This window comes from Rutidosis leptorrhynchoides, chromosome 8 (genome assembly GCF_046630445.1).
Source record: "Rutidosis leptorrhynchoides isolate AG116_Rl617_1_P2 chromosome 8, CSIRO_AGI_Rlap_v1, whole genome shotgun sequence".
Taxonomy (NCBI): Eukaryota; Viridiplantae; Streptophyta; class Magnoliopsida; order Asterales; family Asteraceae; genus Rutidosis; species Rutidosis leptorrhynchoides.
In genome coordinates this window covers 371,056,162-371,076,407 of record NC_092340.1, presented here as the reverse complement: position 1 = coordinate 371,076,407, position 20,246 = coordinate 371,056,162, and the positions used below count along the sequence as shown (strand labels likewise).

The 20,246-nt window shown below is 33.6% G+C and overlaps 1 protein-coding gene across 1 annotated transcript; it reads right to left on the bottom strand.

Moving 5' to 3' along the window:
* Positions 1-6,076: 6,076 nt before the first annotated feature.
* On the bottom strand, positions 6,077-6,661 carry LOC139864747 (uncharacterized). The gene has a single exon (XM_071853317.1). The coding sequence runs from the start codon at positions 6,659-6,661 to the stop codon at positions 6,077-6,079; it is 585 nt and encodes a 194-aa protein (XP_071709418.1).
* Between the last annotated feature and the right edge of the window lie 13,585 nt (positions 6,662-20,246).

The following is a 20,246-nucleotide window of genomic DNA, read 5'->3' as shown; positions in this document are numbered from 1 at the left end:
CTCAGTCCACGATATGTTGGACCTTTCACGATCACTCAAAGAGTCGGTCCCGTGGCGTACCGATTAGAACTACCAACTGAACTTAGCCAAGTACATGATGTGTTTCATGTCTCGAATCTTAAAAGGTGTCTTGCTGATGACACACTTGTTATTCCTTTGGATGATATCCGCATTGATGAACAAATGCACTTCGTTGAAGAACCTATAGAAATCATGGAAGGAGAGGTCAAACAAACGCGTAAAAGCAACATACCTATCATTAAAGTCCGTTGGAATTCGCGAATATACCTGGGAACGCAAAGACCAAATGATACGAAAATATCCCCATCTCTTCTCAACTGCTGATGCAAACGAGAAATCTACTTAAAACTTCAGGACGAAGTTTCTAATAACGGGGAGGTACTATAATGACCCTCATTTTTCCATTCTATATTTTTCCAATATTAAACGCCCAAACAATATAATTAAAACTTAATGATTAAACTTTAATCAACAATTGTTAAGTGTTAAGAGTTATAAAGCATATTAATTAACTTTGTGCAATAATTAACAAGTTAATAAAAGATGAAAATAATAAACTGTTAGTCGACACTCACTGCTAATTAAAATTTATGCATTTATGTAATATTATAACTAATAAACTACAAGTAATAAATAAAAAGTGACATTTATATAAATAATAAAACAATTGGGAACTAAATAAAAAAATATATATACAAGTCATGAATTAGTAAAAAGAAAATAATACTTATCATGTAGTAAATGTAAAAATAATAATAATAATAATAATAATAATAATAATAATAATAATAATAATAATAATAATAATAATAATAATAATAATAATAATAATAATAATAATAATAATAATAATAATAATAATAATAATAATAAGACTAAAGAATCTTAAACAATTACATCCTTATGTTGACTAAAAAAATAATATATATATATATATATATATATATATATATATATATATATATATATATATATATATATATATATATATATATATATATATAAACTAGTACACCTATTGTTGACTAAAAATTATAAAATAAAATAAAATCATTAATTAGAACATCCGTATGTTGACTAACACTCTAATACTTGCACTATATAAACACCCCTAGACTCCTAGTTTCTCATTCACAAATCACACCAAAATCCTCTCTCAAAAACAATCTCTCTCTCTTCTTCTCTTGTGGTATTCGGATCTTCAAGCTTGTTCTTCTTGTTCATCAAGATTTTCAAGTGTGTTCTTCATTATTTGGGCTATTTGATCTTCATCACCAAGTTTTCTTTTTGTTTCTTGTTAATCTTCATCATCATTAACAAGGTATGATCCAAAATCTTAAAACTTTTAAATCTTTCTTTCAATTCATGTTTATATTCATAATCATATTCGTGCATGATCTTAACATTCATATTATTTAGATCCTCAAAACCCTAAACCCTAATCATTAAAATACTACTTTAATTAACTAACCCTAATTAATGAAACCCTAATACTACTTATACTATTAATTAACATGTATACACTATTACTATTACTAACACCTATAACCTACTACTTATATTATAACACATAAAAACATTTTGGAATATGTATTAGAGATGTATAGATCTTCGAACTTTCTTGACGAATGGTTTCTACGAAACTCTATGTGGAAGGGTTTGGATTTCTGATTTAAAGGATCCTATAGCTCAAGCCCCTAGACCTGAAATGGCCATTCGAAGGAAAATGGGTGATTAGAAGCTTATCTAATACGGCAAGTATCCTAAAATGGAAAACACTCTTAAAGTAGAAACTTTCTAGTTATAGAAACTTACTAAGATAAGAAATCTACTAAAAGTGGAAACTTTCTAAAAATAGAAACTTACTAGGAAAGGAAACTTAGTAAAACGAACTATACTTATAACACTATCATACTTAAACATCTACTTAAACTTGGGCAAAAACACTTACTACTCTTAAATATCAATAGGTTGACTTTTCTGCTCACTCATCCAACTTTCTATTCCGAGGAATAACTCTCTCTCTACTTACTAAGGTGAACTCATAGCCCCACTCTTTATTGCTAGCAAACTTACTTACTTTTATTGGGGTGAGACACATGCTACTTTTACATATTACAATTTAGACACAAGTACCAACTAAACTATGCTATACCCGGCTATGTCTGACTAAGTCCCTAACTGACAAGTATAAACACAACTTGTCTTTGGGGCAAACTTTGAACAACTTTTGGATCTACGTGATCTACTAATTGGTCCCTGTGAGACCAAGCTTATGAACAACTTTTGGATCTGCGTGATCTAATAATTAGTCCCTGCGAGACCAAGCTTATGAATAACTTTTGGATCTGCGAGATCTACTTTTTGATCTGCGAGATCAACTTTATAAACTAAATCTTGTGGTCTAAAACAACGGTCAAACTTATTTGTTAAACCTATGATTTCACTCAACCTTTTTGGTTGACACTTTAGCATGTTTGTCTCAGGTGCTGATTGATCAAGCTTACTTACTTACTGCTTATGTGATGCTACTTGGACTTAGGATCAAGAGATATCGCATTTATTATTCTTGCATTTGAAACAATTACTTTATTGTAAATTCCATTATTGTAACGACACTTCATTTTTCCGCTGCGTACTCAATAAAGTTTGTTTTATTCATATAGTATTGTTCTCGTATTATAATATGTTGGTTTGTTTGATATTAAGTCACATTTCACCCAGGCCATAACTGGGGGTGTGATAATTCTCGTCACACTGCTTTCGGAGCTTAAATGGGATTCCATTTCAGAATCCGAGGGACTTGAACTAATGACGAATTCCATTTCATACGATTGAATAAAGGATTTTTCAATATGAAATGATTTCTGGCTATTGGATGGTATTCTACTTACATAGAATATCTATTTATATATAGAGTAAAAAGTTTCGTAGATTACGGAGGAATTTACGGGATATGTTAAGCAAAGTTTACAGTAATAGATACGCTAAGATTTGAATTTTGTTTATACACTATTCATGCAATCAATGCAGTAAGATGTGTCTAGACTAAGAATGATAAGCAGGTAATTTTCGACAAGAAATGATAAGAAAAATTTTTTGACATGTAGACACGGTCGAAGTCCAGACTCACTAATGCATCCTAACGACTTATCAGTTAGACACACTAATGCAGACCTGGTTCGCTAAGATCACCGCTCTGATACCACATGAAATGACCCGTCCTAATCCATAAGAACGAATACAATAACATATGATTACATTGCGAGGTATTTGACCTCTATATGATACATTTTACAAACATTGCATTCATTTTAAAAGACAAACTTTCGTTACATCAAAAGTTGATAGGCATGCATACCATTTCATAATATCCAACTATAAATGATCTAATCTGTCATTTACTTAATCATAATCTTTACTGAACTCAATGACTTGAATGCAACGTCTTTTGAAATATGTCATGAATGACTCCAAGTAATATCTTTAAATTAAGCAATCGCACAGCGGAAGATTTCTTTCAATCCTGAGAATAAACATGCTTTAAAGAGTCAACCAAAAGGTTGGTGAGTTCATTAGTTTATTGTAAACGATCATTTCCATAATTTAAATAGACCACAAGATTTTCATTTCCATTTCTCATAAATATACATCTCATATCAGGCATTTTGCAAACTGCATAGAGATAAAAATCAATCATATGGTGAACACCTGGTAACCGACATTAACAAGATGCATATAGAATATCCCCAAAATAGAATCCTCTCGTATGAATAATAATAAGTTGAAGTACTAAAGCATCCGTACCTCGGATGGGGTTTGTTAGGCCCATAGATCTATCTTTAGGATTCGCTTCAATTAGGGGTACTGTTCCCTAATACTTAGGCTACCAAGCTAAAAGGGACGATATTCGATTTTGATAATCCAACCATAGAATGTAGTTTCGATTACTTGTGTCTATTTCATAAAACATTTATAAGACAGTGCATGTATTCTTAGTCCCAAAAATATATATTGCAAAAGCATTTAAAAAGGGAGCAAATGAAACTCACCATACTGTATTTCGTAGTAAAAATACATATGACGTCATTGAACAAGTGCAAGGTTGACCTCGGATTCACGAACCTAAATTAAGTATATATATTTGTATATTGGTCAATATCTGTTTAATAATTTAGGTCAATTCGTAGTGTATCACAATCCTAATGCTCGAGACTAAATATACAAAAGTCAACAAAAGTCATCTTGACCAAAATGACTTCCAAAAATTATACATGATTATTATATAGTTTGTATATAGTCGTTTTATATATTTAAATATTTTTAACAAATTTTATTAGAGTAAATAATATAATTCATTTATTAATAAATAAAATTTTATATTAAAATTTATATAATAAAAATATACTTTTATATATCTTAAGTAATAAAATTTATAAAATTCGTTTAATATCATAAAAATATAATGCTAGGTATTATTAATGTAATTATATTATATGTAGTAAAATATCTTTGTATTACATATTTATTTGATAAAATAATATTGATAATAATAATAAGTAAAAGTTGTATTATTTTGTAATAATAATAATTATTATTATTCTATTAATAAAAATATCAATATTTATATTTACTAAAAATGATATTATGATAAAATGATAATTTTTTATTAATAATAATACTAAAATAATAATAATAATGATATTTTATAATAACAATGATATTTCTATTTAAAATAATAATTTTTAGTAAAAACGATAGTTTTAATATTAATAATACTTTTAATAATAATAATAATAATAATAAAAATAATAAAAATGATATTTTTATCTAAATCAATACCTTTCAATATTTTAATTTCATCATGATACTTATACTCATTATTTCCTAATCAATTTGTTAATAACTTTTAATCGTATTTTATATTGCATTCATAATAATGATAATAATAGTAATCGTAATAATTAGGTGTTACTAATATTAGTTTTAATTATAATAATACTAATAATAATAAATATTATAATAATATTAATGATAATACTAATAACTATTTTAATGATAATAATAATAATAATACTAATTATAATTTTAACGATAATAACGATAGTAATAATAATAAAATAACAATTTTTAATGATAATACCTTTTATTGATAATGATAATAATAATAATAATAATAATAATAATAATAATAATAATAATAATAATAATAATAATAATAATAATTAGATAAAAACTATAACGACGATAATAATAATCATTTATAATAATAATACAAAAATTCAATTGATTATAACTTCTAATCCGTTCATCGAAACCATTCGATATCTAAATGAAAAGTTCTTAATTTTTCGCTAGCTTTCCAACGACATGCATATCATATACCTTATCTCAACCGCATATGTAACTAACTTATGATTCATCAAAACTATCTAATGACTAAATTAAACATACATGCATGCATAATCATATCTACTCGAGCACTAGTCATGGATACACTAATAATATGTAAAAGTTAAGTTATGAATGCTCACGTATCAATATTGAGATTCAATATTGCAGGAAAGGTACGTAGACACAACGGAGACGATAAATACTAGGTTGACCTCACGAGCATACCCCTGATCCATACCCATAACCTCCATAGCTATAACCCATAATTTCCTTAGCTCTATCCCGCTCGTAAAACCCGTTTTGAAATAACTTACTCATGACTTCGTCGTAGTATTTTATGTATAATACTAATGATAATAATAATACTACTAAATACGATTAATAAGAATAATATTAATCTTAATAATAATAATAATAATATAATAATAATAATAATAACAATAATAATAATAATAATAATAATAATATAAATAAAATAAATATATTTTTTTAAAGGCAATATTTATATTATATAACTAAATAATATGTACAGAGAGTATCCACATTATTTACAGGAGCCAGACGGTTACATCTACTCTCGATGACTCGACTATGAACAATTAGTACAGTTTGTATCCTAATAAAGATTCAGAAACTCGATCTGCAGGAATGAAGTAACACGTTAACCAGGATCTAAATTGTTAGTATCAGGTGCTCCTAAATCCGTGGGGTTTAATAACCATTGAAGCCAATCCTTGTGAAACTTTTTGGAACGATTACGAATCCACTCAAACGCTTTAACTTGGATTTCGCAAATGGTTTTTGAGGTAGACCACGAATCCCCATTGAACACTTTGTAGTTTCTATTTTTCCAAATAAGATAGCACGTTGTCCACGTTATTACTTGCCAAACCCTAGTGAGATGTAGCGGTATGCTGCCATATCGAACTCCTCTAAGAATATCTTCCAGGTTGGTAAGTGGTGTTAAAGCAACTTGCCACCATTGGTGAATGCCCGCCCAAACAGCTTTAGTAAAATCGCATGATAGGAAGGAGTGATCTAATGTTTCGGTTGCCTTGTCACACAAGGGGCATAACACCGTGTCCACGTCAATACCACGCTTTACAAGTTCCGTTTTAACCGCGATTCTACCCTTCAAAAATCTCCAAATAAAGATGCCTATTTTTTGTGGTATCAAGTTATTTCGGATAGTTTTTGCACTTACATTGCTTCGCGAGATGGTAACATTATCTATTAATGCAGCCATTTTTTTTAGGAGTAAGAGTTACCACCAAGTTTACAGGTCCAGCGAGATGGGCCTGACCCGATATGTATACTCGAGATCATGGCAGTAAGATGATCAAGCTCACCCACTAGCCTCCCCGACAATGGTCTTTTCCAGGCCCATGTATAGTTCCAACAGCCGTTTGTGAATGTCGCCCTATCTTGAATTGAACATGAGTTATTTTCATCTAGTCTGTAAAGTCTAGGGAATGTAAGTTTAAGTTCCATGTTCCCTATCCATTTGTCATCCCAGAACCTGATGTCTTGCCAGTCTCCGATGGTTCTTTCGAATTGATCTTCCAAGCTTACTCCCGCCTCGAGCATATCCATACCAAGTTTTATTATGTTCTCCCAGGCTGTAACACACTTCATCGAACCATTAGAGTAAAAAGGACCCATGTAACGACCCGCACTTTTTCGATCGTTCTATACTTATAAGATTAATATTTACATAAATTAAACCTTACCAACATGATAAGCAATCCAAATTGTCGAGATTTATATTTCCGAAAAGAGTTTACACAACGTTTGACCGTCTAGTTTGACCGATGATATCACGAACTATATAACATATGATAATTATACGTTTGTGTATATATATGTATATATACATATTTAACATGATCTAAGAATGTTTTAATATCTCATTTTGTATTAATAACAATAAGTTATAAGTATATTTTAAAACTACTAACTTATGTTTTCAAAACGATAACTATACGTAATGTTTTTCGACGTAAATACTTATAACCTATATTATTTATACATGCATCGTATAGATATGTATTTTATCACTTTTAAAGGGCTTACATACATAAAACAATATAAGTATATTTACAAAAGATAGCTATATTTGAATCCTCGTTCCGTTTCCTCAAAGATTTCTATACGTATACCTAGAGTATATGTACCCGTATCATACGCAGCTTCTAGATGTATTTACTATTGGTATATACCAATAAAAATCTGCTCCTTAGCAGCCTTAAATGATTAAGAAACATGTGGAACCAACCATTTGTCAAGTAGCATGAATTATTTAGCAAGAAAACAAAGTTAGGTATCTTTTTTTTCCTTTATAACCTAAAAACGTTTTTATGCATGCACACCATTTCTTCACCCCATTTTCTCATACTTACACTTCCATTTCTCTCTCAAAATACTCTTAACTTCATACTTGATCATCTCCAAGCATTTTCCCCATCATTTAGCTTCAAAAACAACACTTAAACCTCATAAGAAAACCTTACAAAAACACTTCAAGAAATCCTTCCAAGAACACCAACTTACTTCCAATCTTTCATCCACTTCCATCACCCTTTTGGTTCTAGGTTCTTACTCCTCTTTTACAGCAACCTTGTCCAAGGAACTTGAGGTAGAATCTATGTTCATAACCTTATTCGATTCATATATATATAGCTATCTTATTTTGTGGTATAAAATTTTAACAACAAGAACATAGTTTGAATGTTTTCAAACTTGTTTGCAAACTAAATAGATCCTTCTAACTTAACTTTTAAAATACTCCAAGACCTGTAATATAACTTAAATATATGCTAATTTAACAAGGTATAACTTGGTTTTTCAAAGATTATCTTAAAAACTGTTTTTACGACGTCGGAGTGCCACCGGGGGCTGTTTTGGGTTGGATAATTAAAAACCATCTTAAACTTTGAATTGGAGGTTTATTTTCTGGAAAAATGATTTTTACTATGAATATGATAACACATAAAAATTTCATGATTTAACTCAAAGTATAAGTATTTTTAGAAAAATAATCATTTAAGGTTGTTTACATGATGGAAAATGATTAACTTCATAAGTTTCACTAAAGTTTGACCTATGACATGTGATTTCGAATACAAACTAAGGTATTTACAGTTCATAGTCTTAAAGAGGGACTCGATCCAAGGAAGTGACAAGTTGAATCAACGAAAACGGAGTTGTAACGAAGAAACTATGACCAAAACGAGATCGGATATCTAAGACTTGTTTAACTTCGGGATTAATTGGGAAAAATTAAATAAAATCACATATTTCTAAGATAACATGATATTTTATATATATGTACTTATAATTCAATTTTATATGGTTCAGGATCACCCGCAAACAACACGAGAAGATTAATCATAAGATCCCATGTTTGTACGCAACACGTCATTTGACAACACCGGTACTTTATGTACGCAACACGTCATTTGACAACACCGGTACCGTGGGTCAAGATTAATCTCGACCAATACATATACGATGGGGTTTTATTTATTTCATTGGGGGTTTTATTTATTTCATTGCGGGTATATTAAACATCTAAAAATGAACCATTAAAATTGAATTACTAACAACGAACTGCTAACTACGGACTAAGGAATTATTCAAAGTATTAAAAGTATAACAAGTATATATATGTGACGTTTGTTTAAAAAGGAAAAGGTATTGATATATTATATATGGATAGGTTCGTGATATCAACCGGAGACCAAGTCAAATTATATATATATCTTCAAGACGAAAGTGAGTATATAGTCCCACTTTTAAACTCTAAATATTTCGGGATGAGAATACATGTATTTTATGTTTTACGATATGGACACAAGTAACTGAAAAATATATTCTACGTTGAGTTGTACCACTGGCATACTTCCCTGTAGCTTGGTAACTGTTATTTACAGCGGTATTGTAAACGCGAATCCTGTTGATAGATCTATCGGGCCTGACAACCCCAACCGGACTGGACGACCAGTATTCAACGGTTGCACGGTACTTCGTTTCGTGACTACACTTGGTACGGTGTAGTAAGATTTCATAATAAAGGGAATATGCGACGTGATTAAATGTTAAGTATGGTTACCAAGTGCTCAACCACTTAGAATATTTTTATTAAACTGTTTATATACGAAATCTTGTGGTCTATATATATATATATATTGCTGCCGGCATTAAACCTATATCTCACCAACTTTATGTTGACCTTTTAAAACATGTCTATTCTCAGGTGATTACTAAAGCTTCCGCTGCATTATGTTGAATTTGAGCAGGATCTTGCGTACGCATATTTGTGTCAAAAATAAAACTGCATACCCAAGGATTTGTGTTGTAAAATATGCTCGAAATCGTGTTGTTATCATTATATGTAAAGTTTGTAAGTCGAAGATTATCGCTAAACGATAATCATCTTTTTATTGTCTAAAGCTTGTAACAAAAATAATGGTTATGGTTTGTAATGTATAATATATGCAGTTTCTCTTTTAAAAATGTCGCATATAGAGGTCAATACCTCGCAATGAAATCATACGTTATCTAACACGTTCTTATGGTTAAGGACGGGTTATGACATGTGGTATCAGAGCGGTGGTCTTAGCGAACCAGGTTTGCATTAGTGTGTCTAAACCGATAAGTCGTTAGGATACATTAGTAAGTCTGGACTTTGACCGGGTTTGATTTAAAAACCATTGCTTATCATTGTTGGTTAAAATTTATATGTAAATATTATGTAGTACTAATGGGTTAGTTGTTGTGTGATAGATGTCGGGCTCAAAACTTGTCATCACATTCAGCGACTCCGAACCAGAATCTTCAGATGGTGTTCCAGTCATTAACCTATCCGATGACGAAAATAATATCTTTGGGGAAGACTCACAAATTCCGGATGAACCGACTATAGAGAACCCGGAAAGTGAACCCGAGGAGGAAAGTGAACCCGAGGAGGAAAGTGAACCCGAGGAGGAAATACAGGAAATTACAAAAGACGAGTTCGAACTAGGAAAGAAACGAAAGGCTAATGAATTAGAAAATTCAAATCCCGAGTTTAGTAAGGATGATGTGGCACCAACTCCACTAGACACTACCACCCCTATTCCCTCTATTCCTATTCGTTCTATCCCGGCATCCAGTTCTTTAGTCCCACAGCCAAAATATAGGCAGACAGCCAGGATAAGCGTTAAGCGATTCTTTGAACCTAAACGTCCTAGAAAATAGACCAAACGATGCGCTGCCGTATTAAACCATGGGATCATATAATGTTTTGTATAATATTATTAGTGTGGTTTGTTTAATGTTCGATGTAAGATAAGCATATGTAAAATAGTGAAGTGTGAAATGCAATAATTTTCCATGGTTAAGTATTATTTAGATGGTAGTAATTGATTCTGTACTAAGCTATTAAGTATGGACATTAACGGGTAGGTACTACCCTAGATATAATTATAAAACGCTAATAAGAAGAAAAGGCTTTTATAATAATACCTGGTTCATATTATTAATAAGCTATAATGTACTGTAAATATACACTACATCTATAATATTCCATGTGAATAATTATTTTCTTTTCATTCTTATAGAAGAATATGGCGCGATTGAACCGAATGACGGAACAAGAAATCCAGGAACTCATCAATCAGCGAGTGAACGACAGAATGTTATGGGTCGAGGCTGCAAGAGGTGCTGCAGTTAACCCAAATCCTCGTGTGGGGTGCACTTACAAAACTTTTCAAGCTTGCAAGCCCTCATCATTCAGTGGAACAGAAGGACCGATCGGTTTAACCCAGTGGATAGAAAAGATGGAGACTGTGTTTAAAATCAGTGGTTGTGTTGAAAAGGACATGACCAAGTATGCATCGTGCACTTTACAAGATAGTGCACTCACGTGGTGGAAAAATTATGTGAAGGCTGTAGGAGGAGATGTAGCTTATGATACTCCGTGGGAAGAATTCAAAACAATGTTAATCAACGAATATTGTCCAAGGAACGAGGTTAGGAAGTTGGAAGATGAGTTACGAAGTCTGAAGGTTATTGGTACTGAAATCACCAACTACAATCAGCGATTCATGGAATTAGTTTTGCTATGTCCTGAATTGGTTCCAACCGAAGAACGGAAGATTGAAATGTACAAAGATGGTTTGCCCAAAAAGGTCAAGGCAAATGTTACAGCATCGAAACCTAAGACAATTCATGAAGCTATAACCATGGCAAACGAGCTAATGGATCAGGTCATCATGGATAAGAAAGTATCCAATACTGATGTGAAGGTATCAGGTAACAAAAGAAAGTGGAATGGAAATTATGATCGAGGTAACCAACAACAATCTTTTAAGAAACAAGAAACCATACAAGGTGCAGGTAGTGGTTCAAGCTTTGGTTACAAAGGACAAAATCCTTTATGCAACCGATGCCACAAACATCACTCTGGTTACTGTAATGTGGTATGCAACAAATGTAATCGAAAGGGTCATCTTGCTGAAGATTGTAGGGCTCTCGTTACAAATACAAATGGTACCAAGACTCCTGCCACCAATGCAAATAGAACTGCTTTGGCTACCATTACTTGTTATGGGTGTGGAAAACAAGGTCACTATAAGAGCCAGTGTCCGAATCCAGAGAAGAATAATGGATCTGCACGTGGAAGAGCATTTGTTATTAATGCTAGAGAGGCGTGTGAAGACCCGGAGCTTGTTACGGGTACGTTTACCATTAATAACTTATCCGCATCTATTATATTTGATACTGGTGCCGATAGAAGTTACGTGAGTAGAGGCTTTTACGCTAAATTGAATTGTTCATCATTACCTCTAGATGCTAAGTACGTGATTGAGTTAGCTAATGGTAAACTAATTAAAGCCGATAAAATTTGCCGTGATTGTAAAATAAATTTAGCCGGAGAAACATTTAAGATTGATTTGATACCCGTAGAATTAGGAAGTTTTGATGTAATAATCGGCATGGACTGGATGTCCAAAATAGGAGCTGAAGTTGTGTGCGCCAAGAAGGCAATTCGCATTCCTCGTAAGGATAAAACGCCAGTAATGATTTATGGAGAGAAGGGTAAATCAAAGCTAAAACTCATTAGTTATTTGAAAGCTCAAAAGTGCTTGAAGAAAGGGTGCTATGCTATCTTAGCACATGTTAATAAAGTCGAAAAGAAAGAAAAAGAGAAGTGCATCAATGACGTGCCTGTGGCAAGAGATTTTCCTGAAGTATTTCCGGAAGAGTTGCCGGGATTACCTCCATTTAGATCTGTAGAATTTCAAATAGATCTTGTACCAGGAGCTACACCGGTTGCCCGTGCTCCATATAGACTTGCACCGTCCGAGTTAAAAGAACTTCAGAGTCAGTTAAAAGAATTACTGGATCGTGGATTTATACGACCAAGTACTTCACCGTGGGGAGCTCCGATTCTATTTGTTAAAAAGAAAGATGGATCTTTTAGGATGTGTATAGATTATCGTGAATTAAATAAGTTAACTATCAAGAATCGGTATCCACTACCGAGAATTGACGACTTATTTGATCAACTCCAAGGATCATGTGTGTACTCGAAAATTGACCTAAGATCGGGCTATCATCAATTACGTGTCAAAGAAGAAGATATACCGAAAACTGCTTTTCGGACACGCTACGGTCATTACGAATTTTTGGTCATGCCGTTTGGATTGACGAATGCGCCAGCTGTATTCATGGACCTCATGAATCGAGTTTGTAGTCCATATTTAGATAAGTTTGTTATCGTTTTCATTGATGATATTCTTATCTATTCCAAGAGTGAGCAAGAGCATGAGCAGCATTTAAGGTTGATATTAGAGTTGTTGAGAAAAGAACAGCTATTCGCTAAATTTTCTAAGTGTGCTTTCTGGTTGAAAGAAGTGCAATTTCTTGGCCACGTTGTTAGTAGCAAAGGAATTCAGGTTGATCCAGCAAAAATTGAAGCCATTGAAAAATGGGAGACTCCTAAAACACCAATGCAGATACGCCAATTTTTGGGTTTAGCCGGTTATTATAGAAGGTTTATTCAAGATTTTTCCCGAATAGCTAAGCCGTTGACAGCATTAACGCAAAAAGGGAAGAAATACGAATGGACCTCAGAGCAGGAGAACGCATTTCAATTACTGAAGAAGAAGTTAACTACGGCGCCTATTTTATCGTTACCTGAAGGGAACGATGATTTTGAAATATATTGTGACGCTTCGCGACAAGGTTTTGGTTGTGTTCTTATGCAACGAAAGAAAGTTATTGCATACGCATCCCGACAATTAAAGATTCATGAGCGGAATTATACGACGCATGATCTAGAACTGGGAGCAGTCGTGTTTGCATTGAAGATATGGAGACACTACTTGTATGGGGTTAAATGCACTGTGTTTACTGATCATAAAAGCCTTCAACATATTTTCGATCAAAAACAGCTGAACATGAGGCAACGTAGGTGGGTCGAGCTGATAAACGACTATGATTGTGAAATTCGTTATCATCCCGGGAAGGCGAACGTGGTGGCCGATGCTCTAAGCAGAAAGGAACGAGAACCAATTCGAGTACGAGCGATGAACATAAAAATTCGCATGAATCTCAACTCACAAATCAAAGAAGTTCAATGAGAAGCACTTACTAAAGAAAACATAAGAAATGAAATAATGAAGAAGTATGAGAAGCAACTCGTTATACGGGAAGACGGAATTCGATATTTTGCAAACCGTATTTGGGTACCGAAGTTGGGTGGATTAAGGAAGTTGATATTGAATGAGGCACATAAGACAAGATACTCGATACATCCTGGAGTTGGAAAGATGTATCAAGATCTTAAGACGCATTATTGGTGGCCTAATTTAAAGACAGACGTTGCAACATATGTTGGGGAGTGTTTAACTTGTTCCAAAGTCAAAGCAGAACACCAAAAGCCGTCAGGATTACTTCAACAACCAGAAATCCCAGAATGGAAATGGGACGGTATTACCATGGATTTCATCACGAAGTTACCAAAGACTGCCTGGGGATACGACACCATTTGGGTGATTGTTGATCGTCTCACCAAGTCTGCACATTTCTTGCCTATGAAGGAAACGGATAGAATGGAGAAACTATTACGATTGTATATAAAGGAAATTGTTTCAAGGCATGGAATACCTATTTCCATTATATCTGATCGTGATAGTAGATTTACCTCAAAGTTCTGGCAATCACTACAGGAGGCACTAGGAACTCGTTTGGATATGAGTACCGCATATCATCCGCAAACCGACGGGCAGAGTGAAAGAACAATTCAGACTCTTGAAGACATGCTCAGGGCATGTGTGATCGATTTTGGAAACGGATGGGATAAATATCTACCGTTAGCAGAATTCTCGTTTAATAATAGTTATCATGCGAGCATTGGAGCTGCGCCATTTGAAGCATTGTATGGAAGGAAGTGTAGATCTCCTATCTGTTGGAATGAAGTAGGAGATCGACAATTAACGGGTCCCGAGATCATACATGAAACTACTGAAAAGATAGTACAAATCAAGGAGAGATTGAAAACAGCCCGTAGTCGCCAAAAGAGCTACGCCGATGTCCGAAGGAAACCATTAGAGTTTCAGATCGGTGACATGGTTATGCTAAAGGTGTCACCTTGGAAAGGTGTAATACGCTTCGGTAAAAGAGGTAAACTGAACCCAAGATATGTAGGCCCGTTCAAGATCATCGAACGCATTGGACCGGTAGCTTATCGACTCGAGTTACCGCAACAACTCGCCGGAGTACATAATACCTTTCACGTCTCGAACCTTAAGAAGTGTCTTGCAAAGGAAGATCTCACCATTCCTCTTGAAGAAATCCATGTCGATGAGAAACTACAATTCATCGAAGAACCAATCGAAATCATGGACCGTGAAGTTAAACAGCTCAAGCAGAGCAACATACCGATCGTTAAGGTTCGTTGGAATGCTCGAAGAGGTCCTGAGTTTACTTGGGAACGAGAGGATCAGATGAAACAAAAGTATCCACACTTGTTTCTCGATGACGCAAAATAGGTACAATTTTAAAATTTCGGGACGAAATTTATTTAACGGGGAGGTAATGTAACGACCCGCACTTTTTCGATCGTTCTATACTTATAAGATTAATATTTACATAAATTAAACCTTACCAACATGATAAGCAATCCAAATTGTCGAGATTTATATTTCCGAAAAGAGTTTACACAACGTTTGACCGTCTAGTTTGACCGATGATATCACGAACTATATAACATATAATAATTATACGTTTGTGTATATATATGTATATATACATATTTAACATGATCTAAGAATGTTTTAATATCTCATTTTGTATTAATAACAATAAGTTATAAGTATATTTTAAAACTACTAACTTAAGTTTTCAAAACGATAACTATACGTAATGTTTTTCGACGTAAATACTTATAACCTATATTATTTATACATGCATCGTATAGATATGTATTTTATCACTTTTAAAGGGCTTACATACATAAAACAATATAAGTATATTTACAAAAGATAGCTATATTTGAATCCTCGTTCCGTTTCCTCAAAGATTTCTATACGTATACCTAGAGTATATGTACCCGTATCATACACAGCTTCTAGATGTATTTACTATTGGTATATACCAATAAAAATCTGCTCCTTAGCAGCCTTAAATGATTAAGAAACATGTGGAACCAACCATTTGTCAAGTAGCATGAATTATTTAGCAAGAAAACAAAGTTAGGTATCTTTTTTTTCCTTTATAACCTAAAAACGTTTTTATGCATGCACACCATTTCTTCACCCCATTTTCTCATACTTACACTTCCATTTCTCTCTCAAAATACTCTTAACTTCATACTTGATCATCTCCAAGCATTTTCCCCATCATTTAGCTTCAAAAACAACACTTAAACCTCATAAGAAAACCTTACAAAAACACTTCAAGAAATCCTTCCAAGAACACCAACTTACTTCCAATCTTTCATCCACTTCCATCACCCTTTTGGTTCTAGGTTCTTACTCCTCTTTTACAGCAACCTTGTCCAAGGAACTTGAGGTAGAATCTATGTTCATAACCTTATTCGATTCATATATATATAGCTATCTTATTTTGTGGTATAAAATTTTAACAACAAGAACATAGTTTGAATGTTTTCAAACTTGTTTGCAAACTAAATAGATCCTTCTAACTTAACTTTTAAAATACTCCAAGACCAGTAATATAACTTAAATATATGCTAATTTAACAAGGTATAACTTGGTTTTTCAAAGATTATCTTAAAAACTGTTTTTACGACGTCGGAGTGACACCGGGGGCTGTTTTGGGTTGGATAATTAAAAACCATCTTAAACTTTGAATTGGAGGTTTATTTTCTGGAAAAATGATTTTTACTATGAATATGATAACACATAAAAATTTCATGATTTAACTCAAAGTATAAGTATTTTTAGAAAAATAATCATTTAAGGTTGTTTACATGATGGAAAATGATTAACTTCATAAGTTTCACTAAAGTTTGACCTATGACATGTGATTTCGAATACAAACTAAGGTATTTACAGTTCATAGTCTTAAAGAGGGACTCGATCCAAGGAAGTGACAAGTTGAATCAACGAAAACGGAGTTGTAACGAAGAAACTATGACCAAAACGAGATCGGATATCTAAGACTTGTTTAACTTCGGGATTAATTGGGAAAAATTAAATAAAATCACATATTTCTAAGATAACATGATATTTTATATATATGTACTTATAATTCAATTTTATATGGTTCAGGATCACCCGCAAACAACACGAGAAGATTAATCATAAGATCCCATGTTTGTACGCAACACGTCATTTGACAACACCGGTACTTTATGTACGCAACACGTCATTTGACAACACCGGTACCGTGGGTCAAGATTAATCTCGACCAATACATATACGATGGGGTTTTATTTATTTCATTGGGGGTTTTATTTATTTCATTGCGGGTATATTAAACATCTAAAAATGAACCATTAAAATTGAATTACTAACAACGAACTGCTAACTACGGACTAAGGAATTATTCAAAGTATTAAAAGTATAACAAGTATATATATGTGACGTTTGTTTAAAAAGGAAAAGGTATTGATATATTATATATGGATAGGTTCGTGATATCAACCGGAGACCAAGTCAAATTATATATATATCTTCAAGATGAAAGTGAGTATATAGTCCCACTTTTAAACTCTAAATATTTCGGGATGAGAATACATGTATTTTATGTTTTACGATATGGACACAAGTAACTGAAAAATATATTCTACGTTGAGTTGTACCACTGGCATACTTCCCTGTAGCTTGGTAACTGTTATTTACAGCGGTATTGTAAACGCGAATCCTGTTGATAGATCTATCGGGCCTGACAACCCCAACCGGACTGGACGACCAGTATTCATCGGTTGCACAGTACTTCGTTTCGTGACTACACTTGGTACGGTGTAGTAAGATTTCATAATAAAGGGAATATGCGACGTGATTAAATGTTAAGTATGGTTACCAAGTGCTCAACCACTTAGAATATTTTTATTAAACTGTTTATATACGAAATCTTGTGGTCTATATATATATATTGCTGCCGGCATTAAACCTATATCTCACCAACTTTATGTTGACCTTTTAAAACATGTCTATTCTCAGGTGATTACTAAAGCTTCCGCTGCATTATGTTGAATTTGAGCAGGATCTTGCGTACGCATATTTGTGTCAAAAATAAAACTGCATACCCAAGGATTTGTGTTGTAAAATATGCTCGAAATCGTGTTGTTATCATTATATGTAAAGTTTGTAAGTCGAAGATTATCGCTAAACGATAATCATCTTTTTATTGTCTAAAGCTTGTAACAAAAATAATGGTTATGGTTTGTAATGTATAATATATGCAGTTTCTCTTTTAAAAATGTCGCATATAGAGGTCAATACCTCGCAATGAAATCATACGTTATCTAACACGTTCTTATGGTTAAGGACGGGTTATGACAACCCAACCCCCCATCCCTCCCATATATGCTTTTAATGATGTTAACCCATAGTGACCCATTTTCGGTACGAAAACGCCACCACCATTTACCCAATAAAGCCCAATTTTTGGACTTAAGAGATGTGATATTCAGCCCGCCCTCGTGGTAAGGTAATAAAATTGAATCCCATTTAACCCATGCAAGTTTTGTGTCACTCCCCGTCCCGCCCCAAAAAAACTTATGTCGCATATTCTCGAGAAGGTTGATGACGGAAGAAGGAGCTCGACACAACGAGAAGAAGTAGAGTGGAAGACTATTAAGGATCGATTTGATAAGCATTAACCTCCCCCCAAACGACATTGTTCTCGCTTTCCACCCCGATAACTGTTTTTCAAATTTTTCAATAATTGGGTTCCATGCCACTTTTTTATTCATCTTTTGTCCAATAGGCATTCCTAAGTAAAGAAAAGGAAAAGACCCCGCATTACACCCCAGGCTATCTGCCATATTCCCAATCGTTGTTTTGGAGACACCAACCCCGTATAAATGGCTTTTCTTCAAGTTAATCCTTAACCCCGAGAGTTTTTCAAAACACTCAAGTGTTTTTTGCACATTCCTGATGTTCCGCTTGTTCCAATCTCCGAAAAAAATAGTGTCATCCGCAAATTGTAAATGAGAGATAACAACCTTGTTTTTCCTAATCTCCACTCCTCTCAGGAGTTTATCTCTAACCGCAATTTTTGTAAGTATATTCAAGCCTTCACTAGCAATAATGAAGAGATATGGGGATAATGGGTCTCCTTGGCGTATACCCTTGTGAAGATTGAATTCTTTAGTTGGAGAACCGTTTACAAGAACTGAGATAGAGGCGGATCGGAAGCAGGCTTCAATCCACTTACGCCACCTAGAGCCAAACCCCATCTTTTCCATTATGTCAAGTAGAAATTTCCAACGAACACAGTCGAAGGCTTTCTCGAAATCTGCTTTGAAGATGAAACATTCAGTTTTATTTCTTTTCACATCATCGATTAACTCATTAGCAATGAGGATGCTGTCTAAAATGGATCTTCCCTTTACAAAAGCGCTTTGTTCAACTCCTATTAAATTCTCAATCACAACCCGAAGTCGATTAGCCAAAACTTTGGCTATTATCTTATAATAGCTACCAATGAGGCTTATTAGCCTGTAATCAAGAAGGTGAATCAGATCATTTATTTTGGGGATAAGAGTTATGAATGATGCATTGCAGCCCGAAGAGATCGCTCCCAAAACTAGTGAAGTGCATTCATTAGATCATTCTTAATTAGGCTCCAAAATTTTCTGTAAAAAAGAAAATTAAACCCGTCGGGCCCCGGGGCTTTAGAAGGGCCACAATCCTTGATTGCCATCAAAACTTCATCCTCGGATAATGGAAGTTCTAGCCTTGTAGCATCATCAGAAGAAATTGTCGCAGTTTTGAAACCATCAAAAACAAGGCCTCTGGTATCACGATCAGTATAAAATTCGTTGAAGTACCTATGAATTTCACGTTTGATAGCAGCCGGTTCTTCGCACAATGATCCGTCTATGTGGAGTCCTCTAATGTTGTTTTTGTTGTTAAGTCTCTTAATCACTAAATGAAAATATCTGGAGTTTTCATCTCCTTCAACCGCCTATTTTATTCGCGCCTTCTGTTTCAACATGTTCCTTTTATCACGGTCTTTTTCGATCCACTCGGTCCTTTTTGATATCCAGTTTTGTCTCTCTAAGTCAGAAAGTGTACCCTGTTCTGCTTTAAGTTCTAACCGGTTGCACTCATCATTCAGCTGTTTGAGGTCTTCATCAATTTTCCCATAAC

Bases quoted from the DNA above. Each gene is read 5' to 3' on its own strand.
- LOC139864747 (XM_071853317.1), bottom strand. From the start codon at position 6,661: ATGGCTGCATTAATAGATAATGTTACCATCTCGCGAAGCAATGTAAGT.